This window comes from Tupaia chinensis, unplaced genomic scaffold (genome assembly GCF_000334495.1).
Source record: "Tupaia chinensis unplaced genomic scaffold, TupChi_1.0 Scaffold000168_1, whole genome shotgun sequence".
Classification (NCBI taxonomy): Eukaryota; Metazoa; Chordata; class Mammalia; order Scandentia; family Tupaiidae; genus Tupaia; species Tupaia belangeri.
Genome location: NW_006159643.1, coordinates 3433041 through 3454329, shown reverse-complemented (window position 1 = coordinate 3454329; position 21289 = coordinate 3433041). Strand labels below are relative to the sequence as shown.

General features: G+C 36.0%; 1 protein-coding gene across 1 annotated transcript in view; it reads right to left on the bottom strand.

The window, feature by feature from the left end:
* Nucleotides 1-772: 772 nt before the first annotated feature.
* TRHDE (thyrotropin releasing hormone degrading enzyme) overlaps nt 773-21289 on the bottom strand; it is a 427616-nt gene continuing 407099 nt past the window's right edge. Inside the window, exons 17-20 of the mRNA XM_006146207.2 lie at nt 15604-15771; nt 14928-15068; nt 9716-9797; nt 773-2275 (exon numbers count right to left, since the gene is read on the bottom strand). Of these exons, the coding sequence (XP_006146269.1) occupies nt 2132-2275; nt 9716-9797; nt 14928-15068; nt 15604-15771 (535 nt within the window). The 3' untranslated portion in view covers nt 773-2131. The remainder of the gene's footprint in view (nt 2276-9715; nt 9798-14927; nt 15069-15603; nt 15772-21289) is intronic.

Below are 21289 nucleotides of genomic sequence, written 5' to 3'. Positions count from 1 at the left end.
TTCAGTGGTGACAGAACGCATGTTTGGGACCTGCATGGCAATGTGAATTTATTATTGTTATGTTTCAGAATTCACCCCTTGATTTGATTATCACACACTGTATGCATGCTTTGAAAAACTGTACTGTATTTCACAAATATGTACAATGATTAAATGTAAATCAGCAATTATAATAGAAAGCAATTTTTTAAAAAAAGCGTTTCATAAATGCAATGTGTAATAACTGAATTTTATCACTTCTGTAGGTGGTATACCTTTTAGATATTCTACTAAGTATTATCATGCCTTATTAACACCACATGGAATATTTGAAATTCATGTATTTTAATTGAGTGAAGTGCTGAAAACTGAGTTATAATAGGTATTAATTGCTTAAATGATAAAATTCAGTTTTACCTGGTACTTATTCTATTAGAAAATCAGAAAACTTCCTCTTTTCTATAATCTTAAAATAATTCTATGGCGCTGGTTTCTAAAATGTTAAATTGGTTTTCAGTATTCAGTGACTATTAGTGGCAGAGTAGATTGGGTTGTCGGACAAGTTATGGTGTATTTTTCTATCTTTCTATGCAAAAACACATCATGACTTTTCAGATAACTCAATGTGCATTTCAAAAATCTGCAAGATTTGGAGGAAGAGAAAAATCTCAGGAAAATAGGAAGTGGTCTACAAAAATTTGGTTTATGTACAGTAGTTGTATTGGTATTTTAGAATGCTAAACTTAAAATACGTTCATTCTGGAGCATCTAAGCAATGTTAGAAGAGCTGGCCTACTGGGTGAGAATGCCATTTAATATAACACTTGTAATACACACCCATGAGAATGACTATTCAGAAATCCCATGTAGAACAGAGTTGTCAATAACAAAAGAAAAGCTTTGTACATTAACACAAAAAAAATTAATTTTTCATCTTAAGGATGGCACAACTGACGTGAAAGGTCATCAAATGCTACTAGAGCCTCTTGAGGTATGATTGCTTAATAGAGAGTAGAACAACACAGACAGAAAAACCAACATGCAGAAAGAATTTTTAACTCTCTGGACCACCCAACATAAGATGGGAAAACAAACAAGATGCAAAAATACATACTTTCTCAGCACTAATAATTTTAAGTTTACACAACTGCTTTATGCAATAGAAAGGTGGTCTACACTGATGACAGAATCTGTGAGGTTGTCACTTAAAAGAATTAAAAGTGTGGCTAGTTACAAATACATTTTGTTTGAATTCATCTTCATGTAGTAGAATAGACCACTGTTCAGGAAGTAGGTGAAAAATTCTTAACAGAAATTTAGTAAGGAAGTAGGAAGCATACCGTTGAGATAAATTCCTTTAAGCCTTTTCCAAGTGTTTGTAAGTTTACAAAAAGAGATAAATTTTCTTTGTTCTGAAGAGATTCTTTGCACATGTGTAGTGTACAACATACTATGCACACATGGGGGCTTCCCTATGTACATATACATATGCATACACTATCTACATGCCTTTTTAATTATACACACAGCTTTAACTCTAAGAAAATGAGTTAGCAACACAGTAATCATTGTCTGACAATCTAAGTGCTAAAATAAGTGAAGTTGATCACTTAACGGGGCTATTTATCTCTTGTTTGCCCAGGACTGAGAATATAATTCCTTTTTTTAGATTTTCTCTCATTACAACACTGATTGTCATAAATCTTTGTGCTTTTGCATAATGCCCATCCTGATGTAACACATATGCACATACAACATTGGACATTTTAAGTAAGCATGCTGGAGCACAGGCAGGACCACACATCCATGCACAGAATATTCTGAATATGTTTTTCCAAACTGCAACATTGACATGCACCACTATCATATTTGGTCCTGTACAGCAAGGGATGTACAGAGGAAGCAATCATGGCTAGTTTCACTTCAAAAGTTTCTTTAAAGGACACCCAGTAGTAGAGAAACAAAACAGAATGAATGAAATGAACAAAATCTCCCCAAATATTCCCTGCAACAATAAAAATTAGAAAAAAAATTCCTCCCACACGTTAACACTGAAGTTCTGGCCATTTTCCATGGAGCACATTTTCCTCATTCCATATAAAGAAGGTCTTCTCAAATACTTCTGAGTTGAACTGTTTGTGAAAGAAACATTTTAGTGTCTCAGAGCTTTTCCTAACCATTGGAAAAGCTCATCTTGATAAAGCATCTTCCAGCGCACATTGGCTTCAACAGTTTCCACAGCTCGTGAGAAAGAAGCGGCAGCCACCCCATCATAGTTCTTCATGAAGTTCTTCAGCTGGAAATAGATATTTTTACATAGTAAATCTATATGCCTTTAAATGAACTTGTATGTGGATGAGAATGTATTTGAAACAATGTACCACAATTACCATAGAAGGTAGATTTAATACTGTAGAGTGAGTGGGTAATGAAATAAAATATAACAGATTATGTTAATTAGGTATGATATAATTGACTTTGGAACAGAAAGAAAAAAAAGAGTTGCTATTACAATTTAAATGACTTCAAATTTGGCTTCTTGTTTCATAAAAGGTATTAAAACATTTAAGTTAGTCCTTGCTCTTTTTTCTTTTTTCTTTTCTTTTTTTTTTTTTTTTTTTTTTTTTTTTTTTATAGGGCATATGTGCTCACTGGAAAGAGAAACAGAGAGAGGAAAGAAAAAATAAGAAAGAAAGGAAAAGAGAGACCAGCTGTTAGCGTAATGGCTATGTTGCTGGACTCCCATGTAGTCGACCGTGGTTCATGTCCCAGACCCAGTGACTTAAAACTCACACCAGGCACGTGTGCGTGCATGCCCAAGATCCCAAGAGGAGACTGGAGGAGAAGGGATTGTGGCATGGCCATCTGCCCTGGGGGGTGATTTCTCGTTTTCTGTCTCTCTGTCTCTCTCTGTCTCTCTCTGTCTGTCTGGCGAGCGCACACGCCCTAAAACAAAACAAAACAAAAAAAACCTCTCCAAAAAAAGAAAGAAGAAAGAAAAAGAAACATAGTGATAAAAGAAAGTGAGAAATCAGCCCTCAGGGAGGAAGGCCATGCCACAATCTCTTCTAATCCACTCTCTCCTCCTGGAACTTTGGGTATACATGCACATGTGTCTGGCATGAATTTCAAGCTACCACATCCAGAACTTGAAACACAGTTGGCCATGTGGGAGTCCAGTGCCTTAACCACCATGCCACTGCTGACTCCTTAATTTATCTTTCAAAATAGGTTGAAGGGATATGCAAACTAATTCTAACTCCAAGGCATCTTCTACACATGAGATAGCAGTAAGAACTGAAATCATGCATTAAAGGTGATTGTTTGTAGAGTGAGAATTATTCTTCATCTCCAAATACTAGTATAGAGATTAACACTGTTTTTGAAATCAAGAGCTTACCAAAATTATGATAAGGTGGAAAAAGTAACATTACTATAAAAACTGAAAAATGAATGACATTGCCATCTCCTAAGTAACTACATTCACAAAGAATGAAAGAAGGAAATAGAAAAATGGTTTCGTTTAGCGAGAGCATTGAAGCAGGAAAATTATGAATTTTAAATATTTGGACATAATTTTTATTGACATAAGGTTTTATTTAGAGTTCCCTTATCCCGGGAACACTCAGGGATTTTATTTCAAGATTAAATGTTTCTTTCCTTTTGGTATATCTTAAGAAACTGGCAACCAACCAACAAATGCAAAGCTAATAGACAAATGTGAAAAATCAACTTGCAACACACAAACTTTATGTGGGGTAATTAGTGTGGGATGTGCTGCATCACATGGCGGGTGCCACATGGAAGATACACCAGGAGGGAAATATGCTGTGTCAGGATTGGCTCAGGGACAAGGAGAAATGGGGGAAGGGAGTGTGTAAAATGCAGTTCATTATACGTTTCTGAATTAATTTGGGAATTAGTTCATGGATACTTTGGTTTATGATGGTGTTACTTGGATTACATGATACTTGTGGGTTTTCTCAAAGCTTTTTGTCTACTTTCTTCCAAAGCCCTTTACCTGGCATCATTACCCATGGAAAACCCTAAACCCTATCTCAGGGCTATCTCCTTTCCAGGACTTCACAATCATAATCTTTTGGTAGCAAACATGCAAAATACCAATCCTTAGCAAAAAATTATCAGTGCCATCCTAAAACTGATTTGGCACTTGACCAAATGAATGCACGTTAAGAAAAAGGTGAAAAGAAAATGACTTATTTCCAGCATTCCAGACACTGTGCCACGGATGTGAGTGTGTGACATACACACAGACATGAAGGGAAGTCTCACGGATATATCTGAATCATAATTTTAAACTTTAGCTGCGTAATATAATAATGCATTTATATTTATATATTTATGACCAGGCTCAATCAGTCTCTGTGCATACAGAGCAACAAATAATACAAATTGATCTGTTTTAAGTATCATACTTTAACTTACTGCAAACATATGACATTACAGTCAAATTATTTACATATATATATATATGCCATTTAGGAAAGTAAGATGACATCTACTCCTTTTAAATATGTTCTACACTATGACATCTTTTTTCCTAAGCAGTCACTGAATATGCCGTGTAGTGATAAATGACCCTTTACCACTTCAGCTCTGTAGAGCACACTCGTGGCATCTTAACAAGATGGCAAGCAAGCCTGGACACGTGGAATAAAACTCATTCCTTCACACACTCTATATCTGGTAGTGTGTGTGAAAGAGTAATGTCTGAGGAAGGATATTTAGAAGAAAAATAGGGAGGAAAAGCATCAATGGGACAAAAAATGTGGTATTATCTGTTGAAGATATTTTACAGTTTTATCAACTGGACTAGGGAGAAATGTTCACCTGTTGAAATATTCACTTTGTAAGCTTAATAATGTGATTGATTGTATAAAAGAAAATGAAACAAAAAATGTAAATAAAAAAATTTAAAAAAAAACCTTCATTCCTGAAGTACAACTCTTATGTCCTCCTTAAAGGCTGTCTATGTGTTCAAATAGGAATGTATTATTGGCACATGTTATCATACAAGAAAACTCTGAATAGAAAATGTGACTGGTGGGGGTATAGAGATTAATTTCTTAAATCACTGTTAAGTGCATTGAATACTTCCCTCATGAGCTCAGAGAGGTCGAGGTCATGTATATACATTTTAAGAGTAGCTATTCATCAGAACACACCTGTCTCACTTTTGACAGTTGCCATAAACTGATCTTATCTCTGATAGTCCTCCAAAGCTCTTTGGGAAGATGTGCTCAAGCAGTTGTCTAACCCTCAAGTTAGCATGACCACTGAGCCTTTCAGACCCCTGCCTCACCCTAGAGGGCTGGGCTTGATGGAAGGATTTTTGACATCCTAGCTTTCTGATTTTTTCAATTCTGCTAGGTTTTCTTCTGCCATTAGTTTTTTATTAGATTTCCCAAATATTCATATCATGCCATATTTTTATTTTGAAATGTTACAAGCATAGACACTTTTATAGAATAATATTTAGTGAAATGTCAGTGTCTGTAGTCCCTGTTCTTCTTAGCATAGAACTCTTAGGCATGTGTGTTAATTTATCTATAAAAACATATGCTAGCATTTACCCCCCAAAAAAATCCCTTATTTCAGAGTATCCAAAATCATAAAATATTTTTAGAATAATTTCCAAGGCATAATACATTTGTAGTAACTATTCAAATGAATAGAATTAGCTACTGTCCTATTATGAGGTCTATATCTTCAATATCAAAACTGTAAATGGGCTATCTGTGATGCACAGGATGTGTGTTCTTCAATGACAGTTTCGTCTATGATGTTCAAGAGGCAGAGAAGCAGGCACATGAGATCACTTTATGGACATCAGTGTGGAATAAGAGCAAGGATCTTGGGTTCTGTGAGATTGTACCTCCATCAATTTAGAATCAAGGGAATGATGAATTGACTCATGGAAAAGTATTGTTCCAATTGCTATAGAGTCATGTAACTAAAAGGAAGCTCCAGTTTGGGGTGCTGGAATGCAGTTTTCAGAAGGGCCACAGATTGATCGAAGTTTTTCTATCGAATGTCTCTATAGCAGATGTGTTTTCAAAATTCATAAAGTTGCTGATTCCATTTTGATCTAGAAAACCTTCGAAACAAGACTACCATATCCAAAGGGAACACATTGGATTTTCTGCTTGTGAGGTTCATGACTTTTGGGAGAATGTGACTCTATTTTCCTCAACGCTGTTTAAGAAAGAGAAGTTATTGTCAATACAAATTAAAACTCCCACCCCACCCAACAGCAAAAGTTCCTAGTCGACAGAAAATGATTAGATGATGAAAGTATACGAAAGCCCCTGGAGCAGCTGTTTAAACTGGAAGTAAGAGCAAGTAATCTGGTAAGGGGATTCATCACTCACTCCGCTGAGAGTGCGTTGTAAAGTTAGCTACGTTGTAGATAATGGAATAAACGCGCAATTCAGTTTCAATTTGAAATTGTATCTTGCAGGATAGGAGCACCTGGGAACAGATGATAATTAAATAAAATGTATAAAAATGAATATGTAAGTGAAATAGCTGACACAAAATGGTCTGATAAAATCAAATAATGTTCATTTAAAAGATTTTTTTCATAGTCTGAATATTATCAAATATAAAAGACAGAGGAAAGAGAGAAGAACAGAGAGAGAACAGGAGAGGCATGGAGAGGACAGAGGATAAAAGAGGAGACAAAAGGAGATAAGAAGGGAGAATGAAGGGAGCCAAAAGGAAAGGAAAGAGGAGTAGATCTTTCACTCTGAGGCTCATTTCAGAGGCTGCACAAGTGTAACCAAATGAATCTTTTCTTTCCAACTAATTAAAAGTGAAATCATAAAATTAAAAGTACTTCATTTAAATACAGAGAAAACTGGAAGCAATCATTAATTGAATTGCTCTGTTTCTTATGGAAATGAAAAAAAAAAGTCCTTATATTTTCCCTTATAAATATGTAGAAAAAAGTGTACTGGGGCTTTCAAAAGTAAATCCTCCAGGGTTGGGATCACACGTAGCAGGAATAAAGACTGCATTTCAAATCACTACAATCAGAGACTTAGCTTAGCCCACGGTGTGCGATCATCCGAGTTAGTGTATGAGGGATGACCATAGGAAACGGAGCACTAAGAGAAGACACTGCAGACAATGCCAGAGTTGATGCTTTGAGGGGATTTCTGTTCCGTGCAATTAGCTCTGGGTCACAGCATCAGGCATCCCATCGGTGAGAACTGAGGAAATCATAATTCTCAGTGCCAACAATCAGATACATTTTACAATGGAGAAGAGCAGCAGAGGAAAAGGTAACAGACTTGGGAAGCCCAAGTCAGTGTAAATGATGAAAAGAATCTATGTTTTGCTCCTTTCTCCTCTCTGCTCATCTCTTTCTAACTTATATCCCTCCTGTCTTAGAGACGTAAGTTAATACTTAAACAACAATAAGCCAACAAGAACAACAAAGAAAAAAAAAACAACCCTAGTTGCTTTAAAGTTAAACAGAAATAAAGCGGAGGATAAAGAAATGCCAAATACTCTACAACCTGGATATTAGTCATTTAAAAATATCAAGTTTTTGTAGATACCAGAGACTGCATGTAGATATGGCAGTGGTTTAGGAAAAAAGCATTTAACGAACACAGGAATGCAGGTAGAAGGAGCAAATAATTTGTGGGACAGAATACCACACCTTTTTGAGAAAAGCAGACATTGCCAATCATGTTAATTATAACATTAATTGTACGCATCACAATGTAGTGTTCTTTGTTTAAAACAATGAATTTGGTGTTACCCTCGATTTAATTATTGGACACTGCATATATGCCTTGAAAATCCATATTATACCCTACAAAGATGTATAATGATTAAATACAAATAATAAATTATAAAATAAAATTAAATTAAAAAAAATACACAAACTGAGTTACTAAATAACTGACTTCACAATTATGCTTCCAAATGCTCATTATAAAAAATTATCAATACATGCAAAGATTTAGCTATAAAGGGTGCTCACTGAATGGCTATTTATAATAATAGGATATTAGATACAGCTTTAATAACTAATAACAAATTTTTCATGTCTAAACAACAAGATATGTAGCTGCTATAAATGCTTTTGATAGATATTGAGTGGCATAAAACAATATTAATAAAAAGTAAAAATAATAGAATACAATTTACAAAAATAAATCAAGTTTATTTTCATTCATGAAATGCACTTGTGATTGTACCAAGTAGAGTTTTAAAACATGCTATCGGGACCAACCGTTGGTGTAATGGCTATTATGTCACTGGACTCCCATGTAGTTGACTCCGGTTTGAGTTCTGGACCTGAAGGCTTGAACTCACGCCGGGCATGTGTGCATGTGTACCCAAGATCCCCAGAGAATGGAGGAGAAGGGATTGCATTGTGGCCATTCCCCCAGGAGGTGATTTCTCGCTTTCTGTCTCTCTATGTCTTTCTGGTGAGCACACGTGCCCTATAGCAAAAAAGTCTAAAAAAAACCCGCTATCGATCTCACTATGTATTGTCAGCAATGACCCTCTCCACACGTATAGTTTATCAGAGCACATGAAGTATTGTTATCAAGTCCACTGTCTGTATAGGAGTGACCACAAAGAAGTGAGATTCATATTCTGTAACTCAACATCAGTCCTAGTGCTTTATACAATCACTGAGTCAATGGGTAAGATGGTTTTGTTAGTTAGTGGATCCTAGGTTCACAGAGACATCTGAGAATAAGCTCATTGGATCATTTCTGGGCTGAATTTTGCATGGCCAGATTTGGAAATCACTGTATTCAAACTCTTTTTTTCTTTTTAGAATAAACATACACTTCTTTCATTTCTTCATCCATATTTCCCTAATAAAAGAGTATTTACAGAAAATAATTTTATGAAATCTTACAAGGTTTATTATTACTTTCAGGTTTCATACTATTCCTTTACCCATTAAAAGTACACTGAAATATACTTAAATGTAGATTTCAAGTATTATTAACTAAATATCCCTATAGATTCACACTTATTCTTTCTCAATAAGTTGTTAATATTGTTATAAATTAAATAAAATCTTTCTTCTTCTTAAAATTTGTTTTGCTATACGGCATGTGTTCTTTTTGGCAGGAAGACAGGGTGGGAGGAAGAGCAAGAAAGCCCTCCTGGGGTTTATGGCCACACCACATTCTCTTCTGCTCCATGCTCTTCTTCAGATTTTGGGACACATGCACATGCACTGCTGTGTTTTCAAGCCACCAAGTCTGGGATTCGAACCTCAGTTAGCCATGAGAGATTCAACCACGTTAAACCTATACCTTCAGGTAGACCAAAATCTTGCAATGATAAAATAATCACAGCAATGTTTCTTATAGCCAAAGTAGTGAACAGAATTTATAAGTACACTCGAAGCTCTGGTTTAACAAAGATTTCTCTTTTTTTTACTTTTTTAAATTTCATTTTCTTTTATACATCCAATCACATATTTAGCTTACAAAGTGACTATTTCAATAGGTGAACATTTCTCCCTAGTCCAGTTGATAAAACTATAAATTTTTACAGGCACTGAGTGTTGAATATATTAGAAATACCTTTGTAAATAATGAATTGAGTAAAGTTTTTGATGTGTATGTGTACACAAAAGAATGGGTGGGAATCTGTTGGAAAGAAAAAGTAGAAGTAAATGTATAATGTCAAATGTTTATAAAAGAAAAGAATTAGAATCTGAAATATTTACCTCTTTGAGTTCACCTTCAGTATTAAGAAATTCTGTAACTCCACTGATAAGTTTAGAATTCATAAATAATGCTTCTCCATACCTGAAAAGATTTTTTTAAAAAGTCAATACTAGTAATATAAGAAATAGTGCTATAAATATTCTCAAGTGCCCTTTTCAAGGGTTGCATTTGACTGGTGGTGTCAGAGATTGCCAGATCTCTGAGCATCCAAGGCATCTCCTAGGCAATCAGGGAGGTGTAAAGGCATTTCAGTATCATCAGATCTCATCTGATTTGATTCAGAGTTTCAGATAACTCTACACTGCAGTAGTTTTTTTAAAAAGGGTCCCTCTAAAGTTGGAGTTAGGAATTATACTATATTTCTATGCCAATGCCCAAGAAAACAGTATTTTTAAACTTTCAACTATAAGGCAACCTAGCTCACTCCAAGGGAAAAGAAAGAGAACTTGGGAGCATCTTGGGTATAATTGGTCTGTCACACAGATTCTTTGCTCTGGTCGGTCATGACTGACACATGCATTCTTCGACTTTGTACTCAGAAACAGACAAATCTGTCAAAGATGCCCCCCCAAAATATTAGCTTTCTTTTTCATATGAGTATTCAAATAAAATATCTAGTTGCTCAATTGGATTGCATAATTAGTGTACCACAAACACAATGACTTGACATATGATCCAAAGCAAGGAACAATTTATGTCAGTGAGTTGGAAAGAATTCTCATTTTACTGACTTGTTTTCACTATGGTAAGGATACTTATGTCAAGTTAGTATAGTCTTATAACTGAGGAAAGCACTTTAAAAATGAGACTCCAGTCAGTGGCATGGTAGTTAAGGCAACTGGATTTCGTATGGCCAACCACGCAGTTCAAGTCCCATATCCAGTGACTTGAGAAACACCAAGGATACATGTGTGCCCAAAATCCTGAAAGGAAGGAGAAATAGAGAAGAAGGGATTGCAGGAAGACTGTCCCCCATGGAGAGTGTTTTCTCACTTTCCCTTTGTCAATCTCTCTCTCTTTTTCTCCGTCTCTCTCCCACAGGGGCACATACCCTCAGGTATAAATAAATAAACAAATAAATAAATAACTGTTTTTGTAGATTGAGTTCTAGCCACCAACACAAAAGAGATTTTCTAATACTACTCTAACTTTTGAGACCTTAAGAAACTTACCTTTTACAGAACTTAGTTTTCTAGCCTATACTAGATGATCACCACAATTTATTATAATTCTAACACTGAACTATTCCATAAAAAATAAATTATCTGGGAACCAGCAGTTAGCGTAATGGTTATGTTGCTGGACTCCCACGTAGTCGACCACGGTTCGCATCCCGGACCTGGTGGCTGAAAACTCACGCCAGGCACGTGTGCGTGCGTGCACAAGATCCCGAGAGGAGAATGGAGGAGAAGGGATTGTGGCGTGATTTTTCTTTTTGGGGAGTGATTTCTCGCTTTCTGTCTCTATGTCTCTCTCTGTCTGGCGAGCACATGCGCCCTATAGCGAAAAAACTCTCCAAAAAATTAAATAAATAAATAATAAATTAGCTAAGTTAAAGCAAACAAATAGGCACTTAATAATATACCAAAGAAATAGGCCTTCAATAATATATGTGATCTTTAGTAATGAGCATGCAATTACAAATGTGGGCTATTATCCGGAAAGACAAAAATCTCTTCCTAAGGGACTATCAGTTGTTTTTACTTATGCTTTCACTTGAAGACGAATAAGGCACAATCTTTTCCTTGAATATATTATTCTGTCTAGATGAAGAGCTAGACATAAAAAAAGGTCATTTCCATTTAATGTGGCTAAATGTGGTGATGATAAAGTCACACACAGTGCTTGGAGAGTCTCTTTAGCTATGGGGGCTAGGAGCGTCTTCTGGGGGATGATCGCATCTATCAACAGATTGAGTTAAAAGTAGTTCTAACAGGCAGAAAAGAAAGTAATTTTAAAAAGAGGATGAGCATAAACGAAAGCAAAGAATTATGAAATAATATTGTGTGTGCAGAGAACTACCAAAAGTTTGGTATTAAGAGGACATAAACTGTAAGGCTTGGGATAAAAGAACAAAAGACTGAGGAGCTATACAGCGGATAGTAAGGGCTGGCCTTGTAGCACTGTAATTAATTACTGTGCATAGAAAGCTGGATCCCATACATCTAACTGCAGTTCAAATCCTGGCCCTGGGGGAACCAGCAGTTAGCGTAATGGCCATGTCGCTGGACTCCCACGTAGTCAACCACGGTTTGCGTCCCGGACTTGGTGGCTTAGAACTCACGCCGGGCGTATGTGCGTGCGTGCTCAAGATCCCGAGAGAAGAATGGAGGAGAAGGGATTGTGGTGTGACCATTCCCCCTGGGGGGTGATCTCTTGCTTTCTGTATCTATGTCTCTCTCTGTCTGGCTGGCAAGCGCACGCGCCCTATAGTGAAAACCTCTCCAAAAAAAAAAAAATCCTGGCCTTGGTAGCTCATGCATGCTCAAAATTCTGCCAGGGTAGAGAAATGCAGGAAAACAATTTCGGCATGATCATATCCCATTGAGGGGATTCTCTCTCTCTCTCTTTCTCAGGCAAGTGCACATGTCCACTGAAAAAAAAAAATTTCACAAAACCATCGAAAGTTTTACAACAGAAAAAGATCACATTTTCTTTTCAGAAATATTCTTGGAACAAAGAGAAGAGAATGATTTTAGGTGTATCTGTAGTGCTAAGTTTAATTATAGAGTCAGGGAGACTAACAAGAGATTAAAAACTTGCACTAGGGCATCAGTAGCCAGAAAGGAGAAGAATTTAGAAATATTTGAAAATTGTTAAATTGAAAAAGCAAGACTACCTGTCATGTGATAGAATTCTTCAAAAAGTTCATGAAAGGTCAACCCTATAGCACAGTAGTTAAGCGCTGTGTGTACCAAACTAGTCCTACGTGGTTCAAATCTTGGCCCTCATGACTTGACAAACAGAATAGGTGTGTGTGCGCATGCATGCCCAAATCCTGAGGAATGCAGAAACAGAGAAAAAAGGACTGCGTCATGACCATGTCCCACTGGGTGCTGCTTTCTCTCCTTTCTAGTGATAGCACATGCCCTCTTCCAATTTTAAAAAGAAATTGTTCAAAAGTTTCATGGAAAATGCATATTATGAAAATACTATGAATGAATTTTAATAATTTTTTGCAATTAAAATAAAGTCCCCTTGTATAGCAAGTCCCCTCATATAGCAAAGGGAAGGGGGAAGCCAATATAGACTTCAGGATGTCTACCTTGAGCATTTGGTGGATGGCTACAAGATTTACAGAGAAAAGGAAGACCATGGAAAATGATGACTTCAGACTAGCAGGCACACTCCAGTAAAGGACCTCAGGGGTCAACTATCAATTATAGGGTGATGCATATGTGAATTGTCTGAATAAAGATAAAGATTTGGGGGACCAGCAGTTGGCAAAGTGGCTATGTCACTGGTCTCCAATGTAGATGACCAGATGACCACAGTTCGAGTCCCGGACCCGGTGGCTTAAACTCATGCTGGGTGCATGTATGTGCATGCCCAAGATCCCAAGAGGAGAATGGAAGAGAATGGACTGTGGTGTAGCCATCCCTCCTGAAGGGGGTGATTTCTCGCTTTCTGTCTCTCTGTCACTCTGTCTTTCTGGAGAGCACATGAACCCTATAGCAAAAACCTCTCAAAAAAAAAAAAAAGAAAAAGAAAAAGAAAGCAAGAAAGAAAGAAAGAAAGAGAAAGAGGAAGAAGGAAAAAAAGAAAAGAAAAAGAAAGAAAGATTTGGGAGTGAGTGAAATTATGAGAGTAGATGACAACTCAAAGCAGGAAGAATCCTGCAGTGTGGGAAGAGTACCTTCACCAGAGCATCCTCAAACTACAATGTTCGAGGATTGACAGAAGAGTAGGATCTGAAAACACTCCTATTTGTCAAGATAAATATTACCCTATTTGTAGATACTATGAAATCCCAGCCTTTCTACTCTTTGGCTAGAGATCATGGCCTCTCAGGGAGACAAACTATGCCTATCAAAATGTGCCTACCTATCAGGACCCAAACATTTTCTGGTAAGTAAATAAACTACATACACCTCTGATATTCCCAGAACTCTGATATATGAAACCACTCCCTAAAAGAACCCTGTGTGTTGGTAGAGAGCTGTCAAAGTGAAAAGTGAAATGCTGAACTTATTAACTTCCCCTTAAGTGTCTGACTATTCACTTTGCCATATGCGTGACAACAAAGCAAGCTCTAATCTTCCAATCTCTCTAAGTTCTGAACTGAATGGAAATATTAAAAAGTCAATGTGCCTTATAGAAATATCTGTGCTTCCTGACAGGAAAATCTCTGCAGACAGAAATGCGTTTTAATATGACACATAGATTACAATTGAACTCATTATACCAGGGCAACTGATAAAGGTACGCTTATAAATAGTAAAGCTTATATACCAGCTTTAAAAGACAGAACAGAAGATCTGCTTGCTGTCTGGAACATTTAAGACTGAAGGAAAACATGCAGCATTTACATTCGCTATAATAAATTTAATTTTAAAATACCATAGAGATTATCAAAGTAATAAATTAGCATTTATTATAATATATTTAAATACATAATGAAATGTTTTCTAAAATTGAGCCTCCAGAATTCTCATCATGAATCAAGATGTCCCGGGATTAAATTCTACTGCAACTAGAATCATATAATGGCTCAGATGATCAGTGCTCCTTTTCTACATCATGGTTTCATTTCAGGTGTTTTATGATATTTCTATTTAAGGGAAATTTAAAACAATTCTATAGAAGTAAAGTTTTCTTGTTATAATACCATTATATCTTCCCATGATATGATTTATAAGTCACTTTTTCTGTAACGCATTTAGGATATAGAAGTTTCATACAATTTCTTCAACTTTAGACAGTTTGACAGATTTTCCTTGAAAGTTGCTCTGCTAGACCTTTTGCACTCGTCACTTCTCTACATGTAATTAATCAAGCTTATCCATCTTTAATAAATGCATAATGTTACAGAATTATTAAAGTAATCCTGTGTTCCACAGGAGTGGCAATGTCCATTCTGGTGACTCTTTCAAAACCTAATTTTATTATTTGGGTCATAGCTCTAACACAAAACCTGGGTCTTTCTTTATTCCTTACATGTCAGTTTTAATTTACTTATTCAAGTATGAATGATTGAATCCTTATTTCTACCTGGTATTTAATATCTTCCATTTATCTCTGAAAAACTTCCAGGCAAGGTCTCGGCCATGTGGATTTCGAGCTACATGAATTATCACATCAATTGCATCTTGATCCAGCACCACCTCCGAATTTAGTGACAGATTTAGAAGCCTATAAGAGTAGAATTGTGGAGAACATTTTAGTTCAATAATTTAAACATTTTTATAATCTTAATAAAATTACATGACCTAAAATGACATAGTTTTCAGGTAAATAGTCCAGTGAAAATTTCAGTAATACAAATTTATCAACAGAACAAATGTCTGATTATAAAAGGGGGGAGATCAAATAACAGTACTTTAGTTAAATATATTAATTAAACTCAAAAAAATGTGTGGATAGAGAAATCACTATTCTGGTTTGATGAGATGAACTCCCCCTTAAAATCTTTTATAATAACATTTATTTCATATCAAATATTTTCTTGCTTATACACAGAGAAAAATTACATGAAATAGTCATAAGGATAAATCTCTCAAAGTCAAATAGCTTTACTTATGTTAACCTGGTAATTCCCCTTATCTTTAGAAAGATACATTTTAGAATAACTAACATACATTCAAGGAAATATAAGCAACTTCAGATCAGTTTGACTATGGAGCATACTTTTACTGCACAACTAAACTTCAAAAATAAATTGACCCACCTATTTAATAAATTCCTGTCATCACTGCATGTTAAAGCTTCCAATAATATTTTCTTCTCAGAAACTGCTGTGGTGGAGTGGAATTTCATCCATATGAATTCCCAGACATCCTCATCCAGTAGTGATACTCCTGTACAGTAGACGATGTCTCTAACATTTAATGGTATTCTAAAGAAGCAACCCATGGTGGTTTTCTGTTAATTAAAAACTTCATAGTATGGAAAATGAAGACAGATGCTGCTTCCCTATAGTTAGTTATTTTGTCGGTTTCTTGTAGGGGTTTTTGCTTTGGAGCATGTGTACTTACCAGTGAGAGTGACAGAGAAAGAAGAGACAGAGACAGTGAGAGGCAGAGTGAGAAATCACCCCCAGGGAGGAGATGGCCACACCACAATCCCTTGTCCTCCCAGTTTTTGAAACATGCACACACATGTGCCCGGCATGAGTTTCAAACCACCAGGACTTGAACTACAGTTGGCCCTGAGGGAATCCAACAATGTAACAGCTATGCCATTTGCTGGTCCCTATACTTAGTTTTAAAAAGATGATTTAGTCAGGGACCAGCAGATGGCATAATGGTTAGTCAGTGGATTCCCACATAGTCGACTGTGGTTTAAGTCCCAGACCTGGTGAATTAAAACTCACGCCAGACACATGTGCATTAATATCCAAGATCTCAAGAGGAGAATGAAAAAGAAGGGATTGTGGTGTGGCCACCCTGGGGGGGGGGGTGGTTCCTTTCTTTCTGTCTGTCTCTCTGGCTAGTGCGCACTCCCTATTCAAAAAAAAAAAAAAAAAAAAAAACAGCTCTCAATAAAAAAAAAGATGATTTAATACATTAGATTTTACTTGAAAGAGAATACTGTAAAAGGAAACTTTATAAAGTTTATTGAAACATGAAATTAAAGTATAGGTTTATTTTGGTGTAAACAAATTTAAATCCATGCATAGTGTTTTCAGACTATACACTTTTCATGAAGCTTTTGACGATCCATTACATGGTAAAATACTCAAAAAATGTGTGACTAAATAAATACAATAATGTCTGTATTCAAAAAATATTTTCAGGACCAGCAGGTGGTATGAAGATGAAGGGTGCTTGATTCCCACATGGCCGACCACGATTACAGTCCCGGACCTGTTGGCTTGCTTTCTCACATTCTTTCTCTTTCTCTCTTTTCCTCTTTCTCTCTTTCTCTCTCTCTCTCTCTCTCACACACATTCTGCCCCTCTCTGGTCAAATTAAAGTAAATAAATAAAGTTAAATAAAGTAATTATTATTTTAAAAAGAGTTTTGAATACAACTTCTGTTTCTGCTTTTGAAATAATATGGAAATAAATATGCTATTTCAGAAACTAATAAAAACAAGATATTATATTTTCCCCAACATGAACATAATTTTTTATGAAAACATTTTGCTTTGTAATTAGTAGACACAAGAATGACAACGAAGCACTGGTTGAATCAACACTGGTTGGATAAGACAGAAACATTTTTTTCCTAAATGCTTAGCTAACTTTATGCAAGAGTAATTTTTTTCCGAAGTTTGGAAACTAGAAGATTATAAATATAGATGACAAAAATAAAATAAAACATAAGGAAATTTTGAAAAAGTAAAAAGTAATTTTTTCTGTCGGTAAAAATGACTATTAAAGATAGACTAAAATTTTACTTTCACTTCAATATGTGATATTACAGTAAAAAATAAAACACTAGTACATTTCATTAGACTTGGCTATTAACAAATTGCAAATTTTCACCCTACTTCTCATAGTATTTTTTTCCTTTATGATAGATCATTCATGAGAGACAAAGAGAAGCACCTTCCACAAGGTCTGGTCACAGCGTGTCTGTTCCCTTTTCCTAATCTTCCAGCCATTGGCTCTAGGACACTTATTCGTAAGCCAGGCTTGCTTCAGGTTGATCAGCCAGTGATTTGGATCTTGGCCCCCTTGTGAGATTTGGCTTCTCTTAGCTCTTCATAGCTGTGCCATGGATCTGGTCCAGTAGTGATTTTTCCACTTATTATTATTAAGTATCAGTATATAATCCATATTTACTGCTCTATTAAAATGTTCTGTGATAGAATATTCCAATATTAAAAAATTTTATTTAACACTACCATTTGTAATATTTATTATTAATCTAATAGTAAAATAACGTTTTTCTCATTTGAATGTGACAAAAATTATAAGTTGCTTTCTCAGGGTGTCCAAAGTGACAATACTTTCTAAAGTTTTAGGGTTTTGATGGTTAAAATGTTGTGTGGGTAAAGGAATATTGGGAAAACAGGAGGAAGAGACTGATGACCTGTGAGAAGATCTGAATCTCATTTTAATCAGTGGCTTAGTAGGGCTACAATCAGGATATCATGGTGGTAAACAAGGTGTGTAAAAGAATCATACAAAATTTATGATGCCAAGAAATGGCTAATGATATACTATTGTCTTTTCCTAAAAGTAATTAAAATGTTTGGCGAAAAGTTATTTTTTGCTATTGAGGTACAATAAATACATTTTACGTACTTTCAAAGATTAACCTCTTATTACATATATGGCTTACAAGTATTTTCTCTCATCCTGAGGATGGCTTTTTCACTCTATTAACTGTTTCCTTTGTAGTACAGAGCCACATGTAGTATTATTTGTTCACTTTTGATTGCTTTGTGCTTATGATGTCATATCCATGAAATTATTGACAGTTTGATGCCATGAAGTTTTCCCTAGATTTTCTTTTAGGAGTTTGTAGTTTCAGGTCCTACATTAAAGTCTTCAATTTGTTTTGAGTTGGGCTTTGTGTATGGTATAAAATAAGAATCCAATTTAATTTCTTTGCATATCGATATCGAGTTTCCCCAGTACCATTTGTTGAAGAGACAATCCTTTTCCCATAGTATATCTGTGGCACCTTTACTGAAGACCAAAGATGTTTTTATCCTAACCTTTTTATTCTTGTCCACTGGCCCATATGTCTGTCTTTATGCCAGTACCATACAATTTTGACTACTGTAGCTTTGTAATATATTTTGAAATCTCTAAGCATTATGCCTCCAGTATCAATCTTCTTTCTCAAGATTCCTTTGGCGGGGAACCAGCAGTTAGCGTAATGGCTATGTCACTGGACTCCCATGTAGTCGACCGCAGTTCGCGTCCTGGACCCGGTGGCTTAAAACCCATGCTGGGCGCGTGTGCGTGCATACCCAAGATCCTGAGAGGAGAATGGAGGAGAAGGGATTGCAGCGTGGCCATCCCCTCTGGGGGGTGATTTCTCGCTTTCTGTCTCTCTGCCTCTCTCTGTCTGTCTGGCGAGCGCACGCGCCCTATAGTGAAAAACCTCTCAAAAAGAAAAAAAAATGATTCCTTTGGTTATGCCTTTAGCTCCATACGAATTATAGATTTTTAAAATTTCTGTAAAAAAGGCCACTGAGATTTTATAGGAATTGTATTGAATTTTAGGTTGCTTTGGGTAATATTGGTATTTTTAAAATATTAATACTTCCAATCTATGAACATAAAATAATCTTTCCATTTGTGTTTTTAAATTATTTTTACCCATGTTTACAGTTTCTAGTATACGAGTGTTTCATTTCCTTCCTTAACTTTATTCCTACATAATTCATTCTTTTTCAGTGCTATTATAAATAGGATTGTTTTTCTGGTTTCTTTTCAGATGGTTTGTTGTTAGTATAGAAACACTACTAATGTTGTATGTAGATTTTGTATTGTGCAACTATTCTAAATCTGTCTATTTGTTGTAACAGCATTTGGGCTGAGTCTGCAGAAATTTTTCAGTATAAGAAAATGTCATCTGCAAACAGTAATAATTTTACCTTTCCTTCCCAATTAAGATATGTTTTATTTAATTTTCTCACATAATTTCCTGGCTAACATTTCTAGTACAATGTTGAATACAAATGCATGATGGGGTACCTTTTACTTGTTCTTGATTTTAGAGGAAGAAATTTCAGTATTTCAATGTCAAGTGTGTTAGCTATGGGTTTTTAATATATGGCCTTTCTACGTTGAGGTACTTTCCTTCTGTTCATTTTTCTGTTCATTTTTGGTTGACAGGTTTTTTGTTTATTTGTTTGTTTGTTTGTTTTTTCATTTTTGCTATAGTATGTGTGCACTCCCAGAGAGAAACAGAAAGAGAGAGAGAAAAAGTGAAAAATGATCCTTTTGGGGGGGATACCCACACTACAATCCCTTCTCCAGTCTCCTCTTAGGATTTTGTGCATGTATACACATGCACGTGGCATGTTCTTGAAGCCATCATGTCCAGGGCTCGAACCAAGGAATTGACCATGCAAGATCCAGGTACCTTAACCACTGCAACACCTGGATGGTCCTGTTAATAGTTTCTATCAAAAACGTGTGTTGAATGTTGTCAAACTCTTATTCTGTACCTATTAAGATGAACATGTAATTTTTTATTTTATTAAATTAATTAATTTATTTTTTGGAAAGGTTTTTTGCTATAGGGCGCCTGTGCTCGCTAGACAGACAGAGAGAGACAGAGAGACAGAAAGCGAGAAATCACTCCCCAGGGGGGATGGCCACACTGCAATCCCTTCTTCTCCTCCATTCTCCTCTCGGGATCTTGGGCACACATGCACATGCGCCCGGCGTGAGTTTTAAGCCACCGGGCCCGGGATGAGAACTGTGGACGACTACGTGGCAGTCCAGCGACATAGCCATTATGCTAACTGCTGGTCCTGTAATTTTTTAAATTAATTTGCCAGAGGGTTCTTGCCAAAGAGAAAATGAGAAAGCACACCCCTGGGGCATGGTCATACTACAATCCCTTTTCTATTCCACCCCCACCCTCCACCGTTGAAATTTAGACATGTATGCACATGCACCCAATGTGTTTTTCAAACTGAAGTGGCCACAGATGTAACTTCTAACTTTTTAAATATTTTTAATTACTTTTTCAAATCTAGAGTTTAATTAGTGATCTTTCAGAAATACTTGATGTTGGCAAAAAGAGATTTCTAAAAATAAATATTCATTCTGTTCACCAGCACTGAAGTAATACTCATTAGACCTGGGTGACTGAAAAATACGTAAGTCAGCAGTACATTTAAAGCACTTCTATATGGGAAGTTGGTCATACTCAGAGCAGAGGGGAACTCTGGAAAAGATGCTCAGTGTTGGACAAAATAACTGGCAGATCTCTCTGAAAGGATGTAACAAAAGTCCTGGACGGATGAGGCCTTTCAAGATAAAGCTGCCTAGAATGGGGTAGTTTCTGAATCTGGGTCTCCAGTTGCAAAACAAGAGAAAGACTGCATAGTTTGTATGTGCTTCGCAGGACACTGCAGGTCAAGTGTTGGTCTTGTCAGAAGCTGTCCTTATGCACATAGTAGCTGTATTAAATTAAATGTGTGAAAATGAAAACCTATGTTTACACGTATCATCTGAACCCTATTAATGGTCCATTGAAAAACAATCCTAAATCTCAGATATAAATCCCTCATATTACAGAAACAAAATGACTCTACTAGCAAAGTTTAGCAACTACAATTACATAGGTTCACATGGTTCCTTGGAAGAGCCAAGGGAAAGTTGATAGGCCCAAGAACACTGATACAATGTTTCTAGCATCTTCTTCCACTTCATCAACTCTTTATCTTCCCTTCCCATGCCCTAGATAAAGAATCAATGTACAGTCCACAAGGTCATT